Genomic DNA, 23,704 nt, shown 5'->3' with positions numbered 1-23,704 from the left:
ATGATTATTCTAATTATATTTTAGATTTTTTATATTTAAAATGAGATGTTTATCATGTATTTGATTGTGTTTATCTGCAGTTAGTTACACGAATTCAGATATGGGATGAACGGATTTAAGAGTTTTTAAGAGTTTTTGCCAAATGCTTTATAAGATAGTATATATATATATATATATATATATATATATATATTAATAGTTTAATATATTAAGTTATTATTAATTGTTTAAATAAAGTTTTTTTTTAAAAATGTATTTTAATAATAAAATTATAGAATATTTTAATAGTTTAGTTGATATTGAAATTATCTAAAATAAAGAAACTCTTGAAGTTAAATATAATATTTTCTTTTGGTTTTTAATTTTTAATTTTACAAAATTTATAAAAAATCTATTGAAGAACTTAAACATCAGGGCGCATTTGTTATGCAGACAGGATATGACAAAACATAATAGAATAAGATAAAACATGACAACTGTTCAGTATTTGGTAAGATAGAACTTTGAGCTGCCAAACCTAAGGTCAGCCCACCTATCGAACATGATAAATTGAGCCAGTCAAATCTGGCTAGTAAAAAAGAAAGCTGGACAAAACAGAACAAGTAAAATGATCAGTTCATCCTTAACAAGTTGTTTATATATTTTAATAAATTTATATAATTTATTAAATTATAATAAAATAATTATTTTTTATAATAAAATATGTCATTCAAAAATTTCATCAAAACAATTAAAATAACATCAAAATAAAAGATTTATGTAATTTCCAGTTTTTTATTTTTATTATTTTTTCTACATTAATTATTATAATAAATTATATAAATTAATAAAAATATAAAAACTATATAAAAATAAAATTTTAAATATAATAAAATAAAATTTTAAAGAGTATAAAAGAAAATAAACAAAATTATACAAAAATGCGGTGAAACGTGAAATAGGGAAACAAGGAGACGTATAAATCCTCTTCTTTATACGTGGATTTAGGAAATTCAAAATGACATGCGTGGATTTAGGAAATTCCCATAAACCCTTTGAGTCTCCTCTCGTACCCTTTTCAATTTTAGTAATCAAGTAGGAAGAATCTCCCCAAATCATCAAATGCGACAATGTAGGATTCGGTATCTACAACTTCTCCCATAATTCTTTCTGCAATGCAATGTCAAGTTCATCAAATTTTAAATTCCTTGTAAGTTCGAATGCCGTGGAGTCTCATCAATGGCGGCCAACATTAGAGCACAACTGATTTTGGAGCAATCAAGTAAACGACAGAGGCTCAATCATTTTCCAAAGCTTCTTCCTAACGAACAAGTCGAAGTAATATTTGCCTTACTCCAAACTATTTCTGTCTGTACTTTTTTTTTTCTTCATCTGTTTATTTGCGTGACCATTGATCATGATGCATGGAGATTTTGCGGTTTTTTGGGTTGCCAAGATTGTGTTCTTTGCTTGGTTTTGTTTGCATTTGTTTGATCATTTAATGGTTAATATGATGATGAATTTTGGGGTTGGGGGTTTACAGTGGAAGTTTACCTAATTTGATTGTTAGGGTAAACATTTCTTTCCAATTACCGGCTTCATTTATGACAATTTTGTGATTTTCTGTTTGATTCATTCATGAATTATAGTTCAATTTATTGGGGCTCTTGATTTTGCTCTATGATCCCATGCAATACGATTTGTTAGGGTAATGGGTGCTTATTGTGATTCATACTCCATCTTTGGAAGCAAAAACATATATGCTAAGTAATGAAAATTATTTTAGGTACGAAGTGTTGAAGAGGGATTCCAAGGTTCTTGGCATAGTGGCATCGTGATAGAAGCTAGAACTCAGTTTCGTATGGTCAAATATGATCATCTCTTATGTGACGACAGTTCAAGTAACCTTATCGAGTCCATCCCAGTTCTATTTGCAGTTGATGGCAAAATTCCAGCTGGTTGGCGTTCATCCGATTTCCCTAATTATCGTGGCAAGATAAGGCCGGTTCCCCCTCGGTTTATCCATGATGAAAGTTGCCTCCATTATGGACAGTGTGTAGATGTGTTTTATAAAGATGCATGGTGGGAAGGTGTCATTTTTGACCATTTTGATGGTTCAGATGAACGATTAGTGTTCTTTCCTGATATGGGTGATGAACTGAAGACCCCATTTGAGTATCTAAGGCTTACTCAAGATTGGGATGCAGGTAGCGATGAATGGATGCTTCGAAGGGACTGGATCTTTCTTGAGGTTATCGAGGAATTAAAGCAAGAATGGCCGTTTCTTGTTTCAGTGAAACAGATTTGGTATGAAGTGAGGATGACAAAGTGTTTTGTTGAAGAAATGAAAGAATGGATGTGCCCTGTGAAGCAAAGATGGAAAGAAACTGTTAAGGAGGTAATGGTGGATAACTTTAAGTTGACAATGGTGGAGTTCTTTCATAGATTTAACTTTTCTGAGGATTTGCATGAAGACCGTCCATTTTTGGATATAAAGAAACGTATTCTTGATTCCATTATAAATCTTGAACCATCCTTTTTTGAATCTCTTGTCGTTGAAGAGGAATTTGCAACTTTACGCTCAAATCCAGACCCACATTTGGTTGTTAAATCTGATTACGAGAATCTTAGCTCCCCTTCTGAAAACCCCATTTCTGAATGGAGCAAATGTGTTGACTATTGCGTTATTGGATCTGATGTATTTCCTCAAGCGGAGTGTTGTCCAGATGCAATTTTCAAATACTTTGAGTACTTCGAATCTGGTAAAAAACCTCCGGTTGATGTAACATTGAAAGTTAGGCAACATCTTTCATATATGGGTTGGAAAATCGAGTCGAAGGTGTATAGGATTGGCTCAAAAGGGGCTGCTTATTTTAGATATCGTTACACTGATCCTAATGGGAAGCAATATTATTCACTTAACGTACTTTGTACAGAGTTAAACAAACGTTCATCTGAAAGTATTACTTTGAGTTCATCTGATGTTAATGCATATCTTGAAACTCCAATATCATCTACACTGGCCAAAGAAGAACCAAAAACACTTGTGATTGAATCTGACTTCTGTCCACAGGCCGTGGTTGATTATTGTTCATTGTCATTGGAAGCAAATTCTGACTTGCGGAAGAGCAGAGATGCTAGGGTTAGAAAACTGCAAACCAGTGCAACAAAGCATCTTTTTGCTGTTGGGTGGTCAAAGTGCTATACCGAGCGTCTTTCAGGTAGGAAGGTACTTGTATACTGCTCGCCAAATGGAAGAAAGTTTTATGGTCTTCTTGAAGCCTGCAATCATTATATCAAGGAATGTTTGTGCTGTGGATTTGATAATATCCGTGAGCTTGACAAAATGGGAAAAGTCAAAGCATATGTAGACTTAATCAAGAAGAAAGATGGTCTTTTGCATATTAAAACTATATCTTCATCGCCATCAAAGAAGCAAGCGGTAAAACAAGATGAATCTTTGACAAAATCAAGAAATAGGTCAACTGGCGATTCTTTGAGGACTACCCATGTACTAAGGTCAAGCAAAAGGGCTCGGAAAGAGATTTCCCCAATGAACCAAACCCCACGAACGGTCTTATCTTGGTTGATAGACAATAACGTTGTTTTACCTAGAGCAAAAGTACAATACTATTGCAGGAAAGATGGTCGTACATTGAGAGAAGGCCGAGTAACTCGTGATGGAATAAAATGTAGTTGTTGCAAACATACGTTTAGCCTCTCCAAGTTTCAATCTCATGCTGGAAGCACTTATGGCCGACCATCGGCTAACATATTTCTAGAGGATGGTAGGTCCTTACTAGACTGCCAATGCCAATTGCAACAAAATCTTGATAAAAGTTCAAGATTGATTAGGATGAAACCTCTGCGTATAAAGGGAAACCGGCATGAAATAGAAAATGACAATGACTACATATGTTCTATCTGCCAATACGGTGGGGAATTAGTTTTATGTGACGAATGTCCATCAGCATTTCACACAACGTGCCTGGGATTAAAGGTAATATTCTTGGTATTTTTATTTCTCGTTTCTTGAACTTTAACTTATGTTTTAATACGAAAAGGGAACTTTATATTGATGTATACTTCTGATTTTGCCTGATTAGGAGGTCCCGGATGGCGAATGGTTCTGTCCATCATGCTGTTGCAGAATTTGTAATCAAAACAGATTCAACGGAAATTATGAACAAAATATGGATATGAACATTCTAAACTGTGAACAGTGTGAAAGAAGATGTATGTAGACTAAAATCTCTTCGTGGCTTTGTTAACTTAAGCTCATATATAAGCATTTTCATTATAAAGCACGAAGCTTTAGATTCTAATTAAGCTTCACACTTCAATGTAGATCATATCGGGTGCTTAAAAAGAAGAGAAGGTTTCTTGAAGATGGAGACTTATCTTGAAGCAAATTGGTTCTGTAGTTTGAGATGTGAAGAGGTATGCATCGAACTTTTGATATTATTTTCCATATGGAAGGTTTTATGGGACTTCACTGGGCTGGTCAGGGGACACTGAGGTAGGCAGGTAAAGAATTATGAAAGGTTTTAAAATTTGGCATGGGTTGTTTAGTAATTTACAAATCCTGTACATCTCCTTGATTTTTGTCCCAATCAGTCTTGTGTTGTCCCAGGCTACTGTCGCACCAAACTTGGGACAACAAGTTTGAAACTGATGCACCCTTAAAGTATGGATTTTGGAATTTTAGAGTTTGACCATAAAAGTTTGCGATAATAAATGTTGTTGGTTGTCTTTTTAATGATCCAATTGAATTATATTGCGAATAAAATTCAATATCATGCTGAGATCAAATGTGCTTGTGGGGTTTGCAGATATTTGTAGGGCTTCACAGGCTTTTGGGGAAGTCGATTCCAGTTGGGAGGGATAACTTAACATGGACCCTACTGAAATATAAGAAGTCTGAATCCACCAATTATGATGCCTCAGATATGGAGGAACTAGCAGAAAATTATAGCAAGCTGAACGTTGCTATCAGCGTGATGCATGAGTGTTTTGAACCAGTTAAAGAACCTCGCACTGGGAGAGATATAACCGAAGATGTTATTTTATGTAGATGGTGAGACAAGTTTTCTTATTCATGATCCACTTTATATATTGTTTCAAACATTATTTTTAGCCGAATTATCTTGTTGTAATGAAATAAAATTCAGCGCAGGTCCGAGCTACAGCGTTTGAACTTTAAGGGTTTTTATACAGTTCTCTTGGAGAAAGACGATGAGCTGATTTCTACGGCTGTAGTGAGGTGTATTTGCATTTCAGGGTTATTAGTATTTTCTTTAATTTCATTTATTCTTATGATGATGTAAATGTTTTGCTGTCTGATTACAAGGGTTTATGGAGAGAAAGTAGCGGAACTCCCACTTGTTGGTACAAGATTTCAGTATCGTAGACGTGGAATGTGTCATATTCTGATGCATGAGCTTGAAAAGGTATAATCATATTTCCAATATATGCATACATATACATACACAGTGGCAGGTTCAAATAAGAAGCTAAATATCGTGAGAAGGTAAGAAGGGAAGGTTCATATGTGAATCATTAAACAAATCCATTTGAAGATGCATATGTGAACCCTCATGAAAAATTTGTAACGCCGGTTCACATGTGTATCTTTCAATAAAATTTTATTGGATTTTTTCAATTATTCACATGTGAATCTTCTATTAACCTTCTCTTCTTACTTTCTCACGATATTTAGCCTTCTTATTTGAAGCATCGCCTACATATACATATACATAGGGGCAGGTTCAAGAGAAAACCATAAAATTTTTGAGAACCTAGGAACCAACCATCCATGATGAATATCATGACGGGCATTCACGATGAATAATGAAAATGCATGATATTCAGTATGATGTATGTGTGTATGTAAATATGAGTGTTGATATTTATTTATGCATACATGGGATCCCCTCCATACATAATGTATCCTGCATAGTTAACCGGTGAAAGCAAAGCATGTCGGATACTTCATCCTGCATATCTATCATCACATCCCCGTCTCATAAAAATTGCTACTTTTTTTATAGAACTTCCTAATTCAAATTGCCAACTTGCCTATCATCATAATTTCAGATAAATTAGTGTCCACGGGGTACTTCTCTTTGTCTTTGCTAAAGGGTATTTGAGATAGTTAAACAAATAATCAAATATTTTACTTAAAGTACGTGCTAGATCGAAAGTAGCAATTTCATGGGACGGAGAGAGTAACAATTTTATCGTTTGCTAATGTTACCATATTTGCTTTTCCAGCAACTTATGGAACTAGGTGTGGAAAGACTAGTTTTGCCTGCTGTTTCGAGTGTGCTACACACTTGGACCAGATCATTTGGTTTCTCTTTGATGACTGAATCGGAGAAATTGAAATTTTTAGGCTGCACTTTTCTTGATTTCCAAGGCACTAGAATGTGCCACAAACTCTTGGTGATAGATCTTCCTTCCACAGAACCAAGCATGTCAAGAGGTATGTTTTTCACCACTTCTGTTGTACAATTCCGTTCGTTGAGAATGACCCCTTTTTACAGTTGGTCGTTGTATTGTTTATGCAGGAAATGGTTGTGGTACTATTGTAGATTTAGATAGAATTAGTGCTGTTTCTAAAGTGTCACAAGAAGAAAGAATCCAAGAGAGTGGAAAAGTTGAACAATCTTCCTCAGAGTATGTGTCCTAACTAAATTTTTTGTTTGTTTGATGATTTCATATTTGAACTAGGAATAAATGGTCTAGTCTGGGCGGTCTGACCCTCTTAACAAAACCAAACCGCAATGCAGTTTGACACAAAGTGACCAAACCGGTCAGGCCAGACCACAAAAATATGATCTGGTCTGCATGGTTTGGACTTATTATGGTCTTTAAACTATGAACTAAGGTCCCGTTTGGTTTGTGGGACTGGATTGGATTTGGAGGGATTTGAAATTAAATTCCATTCCAATCCCATGTTTTGTTTGAAAGATTTCCTGGATTTGAAATCCCACGGAGGTGGTTGGTATTTCACGGGATCTTTTAGGATTTTTATGTAATAATGTTTAAATTTATGTTAAAAACATTTGTTTTGTAATAATCAATTAATATACAGGTAATTTACTTATTATTATAATTTTTTTATAAAGAATGGAATTCAATTCCATTCCAAATCCTACAAACCAAACACATCAAAGATTCAAAATCCTACCACTTCCAAATCCCTCCAATTCCAAATTCTTCCACTGAAATCCAAACCCCTTAAAACCATTCCACCAAACCGAACGCCCCCTAATAGAATATATAGGAGAAATTCTAGAACACAATCGGAAGTAGTTTTGATAAACTTTGACAAGGGTCTTTCTTTTTCGTGTTTTTATTGGTGGAATGAGCTGCTGTTGTCAAGACTGTGTTTCTTTAATGCAACTCTTGAACCAATGAGATCCCTATGATTACAAGTGTTCTAAAGATTGATTTAAAGTTCCCTCCAAGAACTTTAAGCATAAAAAAGTTCTAAGCAGACGGATTTCAGAATGTCAAATTAGGGCCAAAAAAATCCCAAATATACAACAAACTAATGAAATAATAAACTCCAAAGAAGTCGAGGTTGATGCTGCTATTTCATGGTTTGAACTGGGATTTACTTCTATACTCTATTTCTTTGCTGTGGCTTCTTGTGTCTCAAGATGTATAATTGAAACTATTTTCAGATCAAAATGCTTGTTATATTATGCATTTAATCAGCCATTTCAGTTTACTAACCAAATTGGCATCTGTTCAGGCACAATGGCAAAACAAATCCTCTTGAAATCTTGGTAACCTTTTCTTCTATGTTCTCCCTAATTATGTTTGGCTACCCGTTTCAACGTTTGATTTACTCGTTGCAATTCTTGTTTTAGACGAGTCAACCAACTAACATAGAACATCGAAGTGAAACCAAATGCTCTACAGAAGCATCTAACCCCAGAGAAGGCAACAACAACAGCTTTCTCAAATGCTACCAGCGGAGAAAATTCATGCCCACGAGATTTGAGGTGCCTTTCCACAAGTAAATGTGTTAAAATATGTAAGTAGCAACTAATTCCCTTTTGATAACAATCCGAGTAGTGTAAGAACATATGCTAAGAGCTCAAGATTTGCCTTCATTTTCTCCCGTTTTTGGTTCAAAAAATTGGTAATGGATGGAAATGAAGGCATGTTTTATCTTCTATGTAAAACCCGTCTCACATGCATAGAAGATTAGATCTGTGTGTTTGCTCAAAATAATTGAACTTAATGTTCTAATTTTGATAGCTGCTTATAAGCTCAAAGTTGTTGGTTACCAATAACTTCCATCATGATTTTAAGTTGATTCTGAGGTGTTGGGTCAGCCTACTCCTTTAAGCCATGGGGAGTTACAAATAGTATCAAAGTTGATCCTTGTACCATCAAGATAGTGTGGCAAATCTTATAGAACATGATGAGTCCCTAAGAAAGAAGGAGGGGGGGGGGGGTGTTTGTAACATCTTCGGTGAATCCCACAGTTAGAAGATCAGATATATGAGCTGCTTATAAACTCAAAGTTTTAAGCTACACGAATTTAAGTTAATTTTGAGGTTATTGGGTCCATCTGTTCCTTTGAGCGTTCTTTGCTAAATTAATATTCAATCATGGAGTGTGCATTGATTTCTTGATGTTGAGATGAATAAGAGATAACACATAGTTGTTGGTGTGAGTCTTCTTTGGTGGCTGGCAATTGGTAAGGGCTGCTTTCTGCTTCTATCAAAGATTCAAGACTTAGAAGCTTTAGATTAGAACTTAATAAATAAGGAATACTTACTTTTTGGTCTTAATTCTTCAAGACAATTGCATGATTGATATCATCTTAGCAATCAAACTAAATGCATTTATGGATGCTAGTTGCATCAATGATCAACCCGAGTTTTAAAACGATTTGGACATCGATCGACCCGTTTGGTCCCCCTGGTTGATTGGCTAACTATACCCCAAACATATACCATCTTGGTTGATTGGCTAACTATACCCCAAACATATACCATCTGTGCTTGGTTAAGCATATACACATAGTGGGGCAGGGTCGTTTACCATCAAGTGTTTTTAGAATATGTGAACGAATTATTCATAACGAATATCGTGAATAATGAAAATAATGATACTTGTGATGACATTATTCATGAATATTTATATTTTTCATCGTGAATAACTCATGAAATAGTTGGTTATTAAGTTTTCATAATATTTTTCCCTTAGTTATCATTCTTATATAGAAAATTTTCTATATACCATACTTTGGAATTGGGATGCATCTTTCTTGAACAAGATGTTGGCATACCTTTTGTTAGAGTCTGTATCGGTTAGACACATATCATCAAAGCTTTATATATATATATATATATATATATATATAGGTGGAGGTTATAACAAGAACACCTCTATTTTATGCGAGAATACTTTTATCACATGTGATAATATGAAAGTTATAGTAAGGACTAAAAAAGAGATTTCATCTTCACACCTTTAATACCCCAAGTTAAGGATTATCCCACTAAATGCCTCTTTTTATCATAAAGGGTTTAAGTGGTGGCTCATTTTAGAGAGATATTTAAAAGATTACTGTACATTTTCAGATTACATCAGAGTCAAGGTCTATCTTACCGAAGGACTTAAACGGATATGAATACCCAAGTTAAGCATTGCCCCACGTAATACCCTTTTGTATTATAAAGGATTTTTGTGGTGATTCTACAAGGGCTTGGTGGTCCAATTTTATATTTGTCTTGTTGTCATTCATATGATGAATAGTACATAGAAGGCAACTTAGTCCCACAAAAAGCAAAATGGGACCATGAGATACATGTAGCTACCATAGGAGATAGAAAAAAAGGAAGAGAGTTTATGCAAACAAGGAAAGAATGGAACATATTTTTTCCTCTTGCAAGTTTCCCCCTTTTGCCATATTACAAGAAAGAAAGAAAATATTGATTCGGTTACGTCAGCTTTTTTTCTATTTTACGAGTTATAACTCAATCTCTTTCGTCACAAGATCCTATGAATCAAAGGATACGAAGATGTATGATACACTTCCCGTTCTTGAGATAACATAACATACAAAGTTTAAAGAAAGTGTTATGTTACGCACGAGTTTTAGATGATAAATCTTGTAGGATCTGTCTTATCTGACTCATATACTAAGGTTTTTTATGTTCTTGTTTTCTGGCATTTAAATTACTGTTATTATTATTATTATTATTATTATTACTGTCATTTTTGATATTGAAGTTGTTGAAAAGATGTAACTAGAATTTTCAAAGTTAGAGGTGCCTGTCGAACAAAAATTGAAGAAAGTGGTAGGGTCCCATGTCTTAAGCAAGTTGTATTGTAGGTCATACATCCCTTGAATCTTGATTAATTTTGCCTTGCTTCTATCTCTTTCACATGTTTTGAATATTCATAAAATTATTGAACCATGTCTTCCCCAATTGTTTCTCCTTGTCCGATTATTGTTTACAAAAAAAAATATTTATAATTATTATATATGTATTCAGGTGTAAAAAATTAAATATTTGTAATCATTTATATTTGATGTTATTATCAACTTATCTTATTACAGAGACTAAAAGTGTTACTACAAATTTGGTCCTTATGGTTTGTCGAAAGTAACACTTTTAGTCTCTGTAGTTTTGAAATTACAAGATGAACATCATAATTTGCAAAAACATCTGTTTTAGGTGTCTTTCTCTAATGACTGTTAAAATATTTCGTTAAATTAGAGGCATTTTTGTTCTTTTATCGATTTTTTTCTCTTTTACCTAAGGATAGTGATTTGCTCCGGCTCACCCGACCCGAACGGGAACAAGGATTCTCTGCTAAAACAGGTCCTGGGGCCGGGGAATGGGATCCCCGGTAGACTCAAACTAGGGTTGGGGTCGAGGTACAATAATACCCCCCGACCCGTCCCGTACCGAGTGTTGCAATCTGATCGTTCACTTCTTATCATGTACGCCAACAACCTCCATGAATAACGAAACATTCAACCATGGATGCATCGTCTGCATTATTCAGAATTTCGTATCTCAATCATCTTTCCCTCCATCGTCAATCACACCCACAGATCTAATTCCTTCTCCATTAAACACTTTCATTACAATCCATTCAAAGTGGAGAGCAACAGAAACGAAGTTGGTTTTGACGAATCGACTTATGAGGCTGAGAGGCTTCGTCTCGATGCTAAAGCAAGAGAATCCATGGCGGATGAGTTAGACAGAAACGATAACGATCCAAAAGCCTGGAAATGTATCATCCGGAAGAGGATTTGGGATTTGATGGAGACTTGAAACATTGCTCAGTTTCCACGATCTGTTCATCGCTGGATCCCTAATTTCGTTTCTGCTTCCATTGTTGCTAATAAAGTAAGAAGGTTGAATCCTCCTCATATCACCTGAAATACATTTGAAATTGATGTATGTTAACATAATAAATATATAAAATAGAAAAATAATGATATAAAGTAAATTAAATAACTAATTATAAGAGCGTAAAATTTAAAAAAAATTAACCAACTAGAAACTTTACGCATATTAAAGATTTTCTGCATAAAATCTCTTTCTGTTGTCCTGAAAATAAACTTTAAACAAAAAATCCTTTTTATACGTCAGGTTTTTTTTATTATAAACTTTTGCTATTTAAAAAAAAAAATAGTTTCTAAAATAATTACAAAATAAAATCAGTTTAATTAATTTAATATTTATGTAAAGTCATGCAAATAATAGGAACTCAAATCCCACTTGCCTTTACTTAAAAAAATCTATTTGGCCTTTACCTAAAGGATAAAGAGCTACACTTCATTGGTAGAAAAATTTCTTTAAATATTTTTCACACTTTTTTATATAAATCGCGGATGTCGGTTATGTGATTCGTTTGACGGTACCTATGGTTTGCAAGTTCTTATGGGCATGCTCGTTAATACAAATTTTCTCCATGAATGGTCGTTAAATGTGTTTACGTACTATTCATCTGGATGGTCTTTTGGTCGTTTTACTTTTTCTTCTATAATTTTTTGACGTACAAGTATCTACAACATTTTTCTGGTTTTAAGATATCGTTTGATTTAGGTTTCTTATTTAGATTTTGATATGTTTTTTATTTTTCTGGTTGAGATGTTTTGTTAGAGAAGATGACTGAAGGGGGTTAAGCGGAAGAAAAAGTGGAATGGGTTGGTTTGGTGTGCATGATTAGGTTGTACATTTGCTTAAAGCATATGTACATTGAAATTTTATATAAAAAATAAAAAACATAAAGCAATCTAATAATATATTTTCCAATTTTAATTGAAAACTAAAGAAATACTAAAAAGACGAAAAAAAAAACCTTCTGAGTTAACGGATCTATTTAACAAAAGTTAGTCTGAGGGACAAAAATTGAAACAAACTGGCAACCACAATGACCAAAATTATAATTAGTTTGAAAGAGGGACAGTAGTTGCTAATAAGTGACAACCACATGGACCAAGAGTATAATTTACTCTAATTCTAATGACATCAAATAATTCATAAAACATCATAATTAATGAAAAGAACTACTATAAAACTTTTCTTCCATACCGATCTTGGATCTTCTTAAAAATTAGCAGTTCTTATTTTTTCTTCCGGTCTGTAGCTCAATTGGTAGATGGATAAGATTACTTTTGTCTAAATACAAAAGAGGTCATAAGTTCAATCATAGGCTCTCCATTAGTCTCAGCTGTTGAATAAGACAAAAAAAAACACCCCTTCATGCTGGTGTCCTTGAAAAAACCTGTGAGACCAATCGGATGAAGTGAACAGTAATCAAATTTTTGCTCAGATGGTTTTTATTTGATTTTTACCAAAGAAATCTTATATTAGTTACCGGATGGATCTTTAAATCATTAAAACATATTAACTCAGTAATTTTTATTTTATTCAAACATAAATTTCATATATTATATTATTGATTTACAGTAAAATATTACATCCCGTTTTATAACAGAATTACGTTAATTAGATAAAAAGTTGTTATAAAAGAACTTAGTGTTAAAATAAATGTGACATCATTTAAATATATATTTATAGGATTTGAGCCCAAAAGTGTTTATATATCAACATGAGAGACGTGAAGGTATATTATGCTACACTTCACATGCACACAATACAACAAGATTCATCCCTACCTCCCTCCCTCCCTCCAAATCCACCAAAATTCCTTCCTGTTTCTACCTTCCTCCCTCCAAAAACCTTCCCTTCTCCAATGGCGTTTTCCTCCATCTTCAACCCTTCTCTATCTCTATCTCTATCTCTTCTCGTATCTCTATTCTTCTTCAATTTTCTTCTATTAGCTTCGTCGGTCGAATTAGTTCTTCCAATTGACAACAATGGCGCCCACACCCACACCATCCATCAATCCAATCAATCCGAATGTGCACTGTTTATGGGTTCATGGGTTCACGACGACTCTTACCCCATCTATCAAGCCTCTTCTTGTCCCCTTATCGACGCTGAGTTCAATTGCCAAATGTATGGCCGACCAGATTCCGATTATCTCAAATATCGATGGAAACCTGCAAACTGTGAACTTCCCAGGTCACTTTCAGTTTCGATTATTCAATTACGAAGAAATTTAGTTTAACGAGTCGTAGTTAATTAATTGTTTGTGGGCTATTAATTAAGCAGATTTAACGGATTGGAGTTTCTGACGAAGATGAGAGGGAAAAAAGTGATGTTCGTCGGAGATTCATTGGGAAGAAACCAGTGGGAGTCGTTGATTTGTATGACATGGTCGGCGGTGCCAACGGCGGCGACCAAGATGAATAGAGGCGATCCTCTCTCTACATTTAAGTTTTTGGTACAAATCTTTAAACTCATGTATTTGAATTCAATTGGGGTGGTTACTTTTGGTTGACAATTAGGGGAAGTTTGGTTGGTTGGTTTTCATTAAATCATGTATGGGTAAAGTTGTATCGATTAATCAATCTGTATAGATCTGAAATTTTTTTGTTTGGGAGGGTTGCTTCGTAGATGTAAATTTGGAAAAAAAAAATTGGTTTTCTGTATAAAATTCCATTTATAAGCTTATTGAATAAGTTACTACCAAACAGTTATAAATAGTTGACTGTATAACATGTGAGTCTCATTAAGATCATTAAACTGCTGACAAATAGGATTTTAATGTGTTTTGGTTTGTTTTGAAAAGGATTATGGGGTGGACATTTCGTTTTATCGAGCACCATATTTGGTGGATATTGAATCGGTCGAAGGTCGACGGATACTGAAATTGGAGGATATTTCGAAGAATGCACGGGCGTGGATGACCGCTGATGTTCTATCATTCAACACTGGTCATTGGTGGACTCATAAAGGCTCCCTTCAAGGGTCAGTAATTTTAATTAGCTCATGGTTAACGATCATAAATTGGTTTATATTTTATAAAGTGACTTATAAGCTACTTTATGAAGAAAAAAAGCCATCGTTTTATGGGTCATTTATTAAACACTTACCTTATCGGATGAGTATAATAAGGACTAAGAAACTCACATGATAAAACAAGATAAGGATCGAGAGTCGGATAATATCCGATAAGCTTTTATCGTCGAGAATGTTACCCGACAAAATTAATAAAGTTGATGACTCTTATCATTAAACGTTTGGTAAACGACGCCTTAATATTAATAAAGATTTATATATTTTAAAACAATAAATTTTTTTAATATTTGATGAAAAATAAAAATAAAAGTGAATTGTGGGTGTTAATTTGGTGGTGATGGTGCAGGTGGGACTTGGTTGAATCGGGCGGGTCAGTTTCTAAGGATATGGATCGACTGGCAGCACTGTACATGGGCCTGAAAACATGGGCCCAATGGGTTGATTCTAATGTTGATACCACTACCACCAGAATCTTTTTCCAGTCCGTTTCTCCAACTCACTACAAGTAAGTCATTCCAATCATTAACCTTTATTTAGGAACCACTTTTTTAATAAGTATTTATCAATACTATATTATAAAGTATTTAACAAATACTCTTAAAAAAAATTATACATGAAGTGTTGTTTATTAATACATATTATATAAAATTTAAGATTACAAGTAAATTATGTGTAAGTACAATTTATTAAAACTTCATTTTTTAATTCGTATAACTAACTGTAGATAAACATAATCAAATACATGATAAACATATTGTTTTAAATATAAAAAATCTAAAATATTTTAGAATTATCATTGAGTTTTAATAGAATCATTATCTTTGTAAAATTATATTGTTAAGCCAAAAATAAATTGCTTCGTTATTAGATATTAATATCGATATATTTTTTTAAAAATTTTATGATATCATCAAATTTATTTTTATTCAAAAGTAAGAACATTATTTTTCTCAAAACCATATAAACCGAATTATAAAAACAAATACAAAAAGTAAAACAAAATATTAATATGAATATGTATTTCGCTGCATTGCACGAATACTCTTATATGATAAATAATATGATAAAAATATGCATAATAAATGTTATGATAGATATTCATAATTTATGAATATTCATAAAATAAGGGATATTTTAGTTGTAAAATATTTAAGTTTCTTAAATAAACATGCCTTTTAAGACTTTTTACTTAGAGCATGTTTGTTAGCAGCTTAAGGAGAGCCACAACTTATTTGGTCAGTTATAGATAACTGTTTGACAGTGGCCTAATCCTCAGCTATGCCACATTTTTCCCTCGTAACTATGGGTTTTTTAATCTAGCTTATGTGCACCAACTAATCCCCGAACGACCATAAATGGTCTGGAGTAATCGTAGATGAACCTCCATAGCCATAAGGGCTTTAGTAGCGTCTGAATTCAAACCCGAGGTAGATAAGATTTTCCATTACATCCCCTTAAACATAACCAATACGTCACAAGCCGAGTGGTTAGAACCACATTTTTTACGAGTATCTATAATAAATAATATGAAAAAAAAAGTTATTAAATTATTTAAAGCGTATTACTTAAAGTATGTGGATTAAATTATAGCATTGAAAATATAATATTAAATTAAAATGTATTATTATTTTAATAAAGCGATGAAAAAGTAAAGGAAAATAAAAGACGAGAAAGGGATGGGATCCATAGGGTGATGAATGGGTCCATCAAACATAAAGTGTGTAATCAATAATTAGCTGTCCACTATTATTGCTTCTAAACCCTACCCCCTAACCCCTATGTAGTATAACTTATGATATGTTTTAATGCATATGCATATATACAATTTATTGTTGTCTGTTTATGTTTTCCTAGTTTTATTAAGAGACAACTTTTGAATTGTTAAGAATTAATTTTGTTTGATAAAAAAAACATGTCTCTTAATGGTTCTAAAACCTTCTGAATAATTTTGTATCTTGCGTCTCCCGTAACGATTCAACACCCTAATTTCATTTTGAATAGTTATCAAACAATTATATTTCATTATGCACTATATTATAAGAGTCTTTTAATCATTTTGACCACTTAATCATTATGTACCATTTATGGGTAAAATATCCCACATGGGAAAATAATAATATCCAAATTGAGTGGTTGATGTTTTTTCCACTCTGTCATCTTTTTTGTGTTTGTCTTTTTCATTAAAGTAGCCAATGATTTTCTTTGATTTGTTGTTCCATACTAACTATGTTTCCCTTCGTCTATGGTTACCTTTTTATAGCACATCGGAATGGTCAGCTGGTGCCATTAGCACTGGGAAGACCTGCTATGGGGAGACAACTCCGATGAGCGGGTCCGGCTACCCTGGGGTCTACCCGGATCAAATGAAGGTCATTGACACCGTAATCCGAGAAATGCAAAATCCTGCATACATACTTGACATAACGACCCTATCGGCAATGAGAAAAGACGCACATCCGTCGATCTATAGTGGAGACTTGAGCCCGGGTCAACGAGCTAACCCTGACCACTCTGCTGATTGTAGCCATTGGTGTCTTCCTGGTTTGCCTGATACATGGAACCAACTGTTCTATACTGCTTTGTTCTTTTAACATTATGTATTTATGATTTATATGTATAGGAAGTTTAATGAGATTTTCATAGTCAATAGTTCATAATTAATTAAGGTTATGTTTTAGGATTTTACAATAACTGTATCCACCTCCAATCAAATGTAATTTGTGTGCAATAATTTAAAAATGTAATGGTTTTTTTTCCAATTGCAGCTGCATCATGTCGTTGGGTCTCTTATGTATCCATATAGATACACATGAATTTGATGAGAGAGCGAGACTGGGGTCGTTTATTATAGATTTAGTATTTAAATGCACCTGTATTCCTTCTCAAGTATGATATGTCATTGGTTTTCAAGTCTCGTCGTCCCTATTGTGGGCCTAAGCCATATTTATTACAATTTATTGAGTTTGGGTTGGTTGGTTGGTCTTACTATCTATGGGTTTAATTTTAGTTATAGAAAACTTGAGTTATAGGTTTGATCATGCTCGGTATAGTCTAAGTCGATCGGTTCATGCTATTTTTGTATGTTTCGTATTTAATAAAGATAAAAAAAAGATGTCATCATGTCATTAAAGGGATCTATGAAATTTAAATCATATAGACCACCTTAAAGAAATTGATTACTAACAACTAAAACCAGTCTCATATGGCATCTGTCAACGTGAAGGACATTTTTTTACTCACTCAGCGGCTGATGGTAGCCCCTGAGAGGATTGAACTCGGGACTTATCTTGTATTTGAACAAAATAGACCCACCCCTTTGCCATTGAGCTGTACGCTAGATGCTATATTACATGATATTAACTTGAACAATCAGGGGACCTGCCTTCGCCACTAATATCATCATTGGGTTAAATGCATGAAATAACAATCTACTTTCATAAATTTTCTTATTATAACATTCTACTTTTGTTTTTCTTTATTACAACAATGTACTTTCAAATTATTTTTTATTAAAACATTGTACTTTAAAAAATCTATCCATAATAGCAATGGGTAACCTGTTACCTTTTAAACCGGTTAACTCTTTGACTTTTTTGCTTGTATGGCTTTAATGAGGTGATGTGGATGACACATCATTTTGATGACTTAATTAAAATTAAAATAAAAACTTATTTTAAATTATTATTAGTGATTTTTATTTTTCATTACTATGATCTAAAAAAACATTTAATTTTTTTTACTTTTTCTTATTAAGTTGCATTCAAATTAAATATTCTTAGAGTAAAATATTTATTAAATAAATATGAAACATTATTTTTAAGATATATTTTGTTTGTAAAAAAAGTAATTTTTCATATTTTATGTTGTTCAAATAAAAACATATCTTTTAAAGTCTTCTTTAAAATATTAACGAAATAAATTGTTATCTACAATTTTTTAATATTGTTATATTAATAAATAATTCAAAAAAATATAATTAATTTAATATATTTATACATCAAGTAAAAAGTTTTTGAACAAATATAATATATTCTTTWAAAGATAATATTTTTTGGTAAAAAAAGAACAATTCTTATTTTTCTTTTTTCAAAAAACACATATTTAAAAAAAATATTAGCGAGATAAGTTGTGTTGTACTAGTTTTATTGATATTGGTATATTAATGAATAATTTAGAATTTTTTTAATTTATTTAATACGTTTATTAAATAACTTGTAAAATATCTAAATATTAAAATTAAAAATATATTGTTTAACAAGAACTGGTAGATGCTATAATAAAATAATTTTGAAAGTACAATGATGTAGTAAGAAAGTCACATCACTATAGTACATGTGGACAGCCTATGTGGACAATGAGGTGACATGGAAACCTAGTATAATAGGTAAATTTAAATCAAAAGATTATCCAATGCTATAATGGGTAAATTTTTCAAAGTACAATGTCTTAATAAAAAATAGTTTGAAAGTACATTGTTGTAATAAGAAAAACTGAATATAATAAAGAAATTTAAAAAAGTAGATTGTTATTTTATGCATTTTACCCTATCATCATTAGTTGTTGTTATACGTTTGATGGACTTGCTTAACATGCATCCATTGCTTCTTTTATTTCGATAAACATGGAATTACATAAACTCGAAGTAATATCATGAAAAGGTGCATCTTATTAGTCCTCTCGTTACTTTTATTTGTGATACCAGTTTTATTACTAGCATTGACCCTATTGTTCTAAGTTAACATGTATATAGAGCAATCACTAAAAATACTTTGTTATGCTTATCACGAGTTCGAAATATTAAAACTGAGGGTTAGCAAACACTTATCAGGTAAAATCACTTACCAGCAAAGAGGCAACACCCCCAATTACCTTATTGGGTAATATTATCGACTATCAAAATGGATTGTTGGTGAACATCTTTTACCATTGCTTACCGAGTAATATTATTCTTTCTCACTTACCGAGTAATATTCTTGGTCTTTGTTTTGTTTCTTACCGAGTAAGATTATCGGTTATTATCGGTTTTTATTATGTTCATCCAATAAAATAAATGACAACTGTTAAGACTTGAAAATCCCCTCAAGTAAAAAACAACGAAGATAAGAATGTTTGAGAATAAATAACTAAGCCCAAAATGTATGGGCGTATTGGGTCATGTAATGGGCTTTAAGCCCAAGAAATTATGAAAACTATAAATAAAGTTTATTTGGATATGGGTTTTCAGGAATTATGAAAACGATATATAAATAACTAAGCCCAAAAAGTATGTTATTTATACAGAAAAAATATGAATTATAATCGATTTTGTTAATACTAGAAGGGTACTCGCATAATGCAACGAGATATATCTCGATTTTAATGTTTCATTTTTTTTTTGTCTCTGTTGATATTATAATACGCATTTATGTGGTTTTGAGCAAACAACAATGTTTTTTTTTTTATAAAATATAAATTTGAAAATATCATAAAGCAATTGATGTTATGCCTTTGAATATCGTTTTTTTAGTGAGTGATAAGTAGTTATACACGCTAACATTGGATGTCACTGATATCGATTAGGAGGATCTTTGTGTTATATTAGCTTACCAACATTGGTTTTCAGTATCCAATATAAGAGTCATAACAACATTATAACAAGAGTCATAATCCATCATTTTCTGTTTTTCTTTTTTCATTTGAAAACTTTTGATATTGATTCAATTGTAAATGAGTAAAGAAAAAACCTTCTATATAAAAAGAGTTATTAAACATGTTTTCTTGTTTTTTCCCCCCAAAGTATATAATATTTATATACGGCAAAATGTAACAAATAAACTTACATACTCTCCTCATCTTTGGTGAGGTTTGAACTCATGACCTTCTACAAGGCCAAAAACTACGATACAACTATACCAAAAGCCCTTTGATAACATAAACACTTAAACGTAAGTTGAACTTAAACCATCAATTCTTTCTCCATAACCAAGAGATTCTTATAGGTTTGGGTTTTAAAATTAAATATTACCTATGAAAAGTTAAAAATGGACTACTTAGTATTGAATAGAAGTAGGTCAATCCATCCACATAATGATCATTAACATCGAATTCACTTAAAAGACACAATCGTTATACTTGAAAAAGTCCTAAAAAATACACTTATGGGTCGTTTACCCAAATGCTTACCCGGTAAGCGTTTATCGATAAGATTCAACATTATAATTTATTTTGATACGTAAGATTTTAGTACATCAAAAAATATTAAATGCAACAAGTTAATAGGTAAGTGCTTACATGGGTAAGAGTAGTTACCCTTACTTAGGGGATAAGACTCTTCATCCTTTTCATTGCTCTTACCCGGTAAGATTTTTGGTTCTTCTCATGTTCATCTGATAAAGAAATTTTTTTGTATGATAAGCACTTATCAAGTAAATGTTTAGTAAACTGGCCCTTACACTTGCAAAACATGATCATTTTTGCGCAAAATTTGCAGGGGACAACAAGTTTTGTGAAAGCTAAAATATATTATAATGGATTAAAATGTTCATATTTTGCAAATTTGTATGTTGGTTTGTTGAACTTTTCCGATTATTAATTAAAAGGTAAACATGATTAAGATTTGGTAAAAGCAATATTAAAGTTGACTTAACGACAAAAATGGAAGATTGATTTAATCACTTTGTAATAAGAACCTGATTAGGGAGTGGGAAAGTAAAAACTTATTTTTTAAAGTTGACATCTATTTCATAACAAAGTAAAAAAGAAATGTAAGCAACAAGGGTGGTGCGGTGCCTGGTTGGTTTGAGCTTGACTCCAAATGTCAAAAGTACCTGGAGGTCCCAAGTTCAAATCCAAAGAGTAATAAAAATCCCCTTGTGGTCACGGAGGTTCAAATGCGGTGACTCCAGGCTATCTGCAAAGCAGGTGGTCATCCTGGGATTAGTCGGCTCGCATAGCGGGTTGGATATCCAGGTTAATCAAAAAAAATGTAAACACCTATTTTGGGACAGATGGAGTATTGAATAACCAAAGACGAGCATATCATGAATATGCATATGAATAATTGACTTCCATTAGTATTGAGTCATGCATTTCCCATGTTAAACGATTCCTCGTCCGATATGAGTTATTGTACTACAATGTTTTGAAATATACTAAGTTGTGTCAATATAGAATAAATGGTGGATGGAATATAAGCTTAGTTTGTTTGCTCACTAGTAGATATTGTTAGTTGATACTATTAGATAACATGATCCCTTTATAAAGGATTGGATAACTTACTACAACAAAATCAGGTTTATAGAACACTCTCAAATTCTAAGTATCCTAATATACTTCTTTATATGACTTAGTTTATAGGACCAAAAAAATAAAGTATCCTATCTAAAAGTGTTGCAATAAGTTTATATGACGTTTTTGGGCGTCTTAACAAGTTTTTTAGGTCATTTTCAATACAAAGTGTCACATTAGCAACTTTATAGGATACTTTTGAGAAAATGTTCCATAAACTCATTTTTTTATAGGACACTTGTTTTTATATGACAATTTTTCAAATGGTGTCTTATAAAGTTGATAATTTGACACTTTATATTAAAAGTGTCCTAAAAAACTTATTACGACGTCAAAAAACGTCATATAAACTTATTGCAACAGCTTTAGATATGACACTTTATTTTTTTGGTCCTATAAACTAAGTCTCATAAAGAGGTTTATTATGACACTTAGAATTTGAGAGGGTCCTATAAACACGATTTTGTTGTAGTGACTCATTTACAAATAGTTAGAATTGTAGCCGGCAGATCAATGCTCCTTTGGCCTTTTCACCCCTTTTCCCATCACAATCCTTAAGCCTATGTGAATCTGTAAAAATAACTAACCTCGTAAATGCCATTTCTATCAAGACATAAACAATGCTTTAAGATCTAATAAAATAGCAAATTTTGAAGCTTTACCTATAAAGTGAGTTATAATAGCACCATTAATTTGACTAAGGGAGCATTTACTTAAAACTTACCTTGGTAATTGAACCGAGAACCCGGTAAGTGAAGGTGATGAGTATTACCTGGTCATAAACGTTTACCATCAATCTATTTTGATGGCAATGATTGTTTCCCCCATATGGTAAGCTAGAATGGTGACTCTTGGTGGATTACTTACTCGGTAAGTGTTTGGTATACGGCCCCTAAGACCATAATTTTTGCATCCGTTCTTTAACCACGAAATAATTTTTGCTCCCTAAGACCATATTATAGAGATGCATCATAATAGCGGAAAAAAAAACAATAAATGCCAAGAAAAATTTGGTTAAAAATCACTCATAAGTAGATCAAGATAAAATTACAAGAAAGTAACTTTACAACAAACACATCATACAAGATACCTTATTATCGTCCAAGTCCTCTTATTATCCTGAAGATGGTAAGAATGAAAGCTCACCTGAATAACAAAACAATTTTATAACATGACATTATGCTCACAACCTGTCAAGTTATGGTAAAAAAAATGTCACATTTAACTTGGCTATTCTCATCCAACTCCCTCTTCGTTTGATCCTTCATCAACCCACATAAACTAAAGATTTGGATTGACAGTAAAATTCAAACAAAGTATAATCAAATTACTCAGCCTTTTTTGTGAGTGATGTCTAAGTTGCAGATAAGAACGGGTACTAAAAAACCTAGCTTGTAGTTGGACCAAAAAATTGAGAGACGAAGAAAGCGAGAGATGAGATACACTAACTTGATTGGTGACAGAAAGGGAGAATCAGTACCAGAGGGTAACCTGACGATGGAGAGGGAGTCATGGTGGAGAGAGAGGAAGAGGGGTAGAAGTGAAGGAATGAAGCCGCAAAACCAAAAAACATGATAACTACTATTTGCATATCTTTCACAAAAAAATCTCACTTCCACTTGGCTTATCCCTCCATTATACAATCTACCCCATTTGCTATTCAATGGACAATAACTGACCCTCTAAATTGACAAAGAAACCAGCAACAAAAGAAGAAGTGTCCATGAAACTCCAATTAAACCAGCCAGGCCCGTAAGTGAAACCAGATACAACGGCCAAAGAAGGTTACAGACATTTGATTTATGATGATCAAGAATAACTCCAAAACAGTACCTGGTAGGAAAAATGCACTGCACCCTATTCATCAATCTGGTGATCAGTATAAGAACAAAAAAATATGTTGGCAAAGTAGCATCTATTGAACACAAAGCCAACAGTCAAATACGAAAGTAATATGGCAGAAATGGCCATGGATCCAAGCATACAAAAGCAGCCAATTTAACATCCAAATATTCCGATGCCATACTATATATATATATATA

The 23,704-nt window shown here is 32.7% G+C and overlaps 2 protein-coding genes across 2 annotated transcripts; both read left to right on the top strand.

Moving 5' to 3' along the window:
* The first annotated feature begins 1,218 nt into the window (after positions 1-1,218).
* Positions 1,219-8,197, top strand: LOC112512244. Its single transcript, XM_025118111.1, has 11 exons — positions 1,219-1,317; positions 1,766-3,979; positions 4,086-4,215; positions 4,328-4,419; positions 4,812-5,056; positions 5,156-5,242; positions 5,330-5,429; positions 6,253-6,463; positions 6,549-6,657; positions 7,742-7,775; positions 7,860-8,197. The coding sequence occupies exons 1-11, from the start codon at positions 1,219-1,221 to the stop codon at positions 8,010-8,012; spliced, it is 3,474 nt and encodes a 1,157-aa protein (XP_024973879.1). The 3' UTR covers positions 8,013-8,197.
* A 4,950-nt stretch (positions 8,198-13,147) lies between these two features.
* LOC112512641 (protein PMR5-like) lies at positions 13,148-17,153 on the top strand. The gene is made up of 5 exons (XM_025118708.1): positions 13,148-13,556; positions 13,647-13,818; positions 14,167-14,345; positions 14,743-14,901; positions 16,657-17,153. Exons 1-5 carry the CDS (start codon positions 13,225-13,227, stop codon positions 16,985-16,987), a joined length of 1,173 nt encoding a protein of 390 aa, XP_024974476.1. The 5' UTR covers positions 13,148-13,224; the 3' UTR covers positions 16,988-17,153.
* Positions 17,154-23,704: the final 6,551 nt, after the last annotated feature.

Source organism: Cynara cardunculus (assembly GCF_001531365.2).
Source record: "Cynara cardunculus var. scolymus isolate 2C chromosome LG 5, CcrdV1, whole genome shotgun sequence".
Lineage (NCBI taxonomy): Eukaryota > Viridiplantae > Streptophyta > Magnoliopsida > Asterales > Asteraceae > Cynara > Cynara cardunculus.
This window is presented reverse-complemented; position numbering and strand designations above follow the sequence as displayed.

Excerpts from the sequence above, each read along its gene's own strand:
- LOC112512641 (XM_025118708.1), top strand. The coding sequence starts at position 13,225 with ATGGCGTTTTCCTCCATCTTCAACCCTTCTCTATCTCTATCTCTATCT. Across the intron at positions 13,557-13,646 it reads GCAAACTGTGAACTTCCCAG|ATTTAACGGATTGGAGTTTC; the intron begins GTCACTTTCAGT and ends TTAATTAAGCAG. Across the intron at positions 14,346-14,742 it reads CATAAAGGCTCCCTTCAAGG|GTGGGACTTGGTTGAATCGG; the intron begins GTCAGTAATTTT and ends GTGATGGTGCAG.
- LOC112512244 (XM_025118111.1), top strand. The coding sequence starts at position 1,219 with ATGGCGGCCAACATTAGAGCACAACTGATTTTGGAGCAATCAAGTAAA. Across the intron at positions 5,430-6,252 it reads TGATGCATGAGCTTGAAAAG|CAACTTATGGAACTAGGTGT; the intron begins GTATAATCATAT and ends TTGCTTTTCCAG. Across the intron at positions 6,658-7,741 it reads GTTGAACAATCTTCCTCAGA|GCACAATGGCAAAACAAATC; the intron begins GTATGTGTCCTA and ends GCATCTGTTCAG.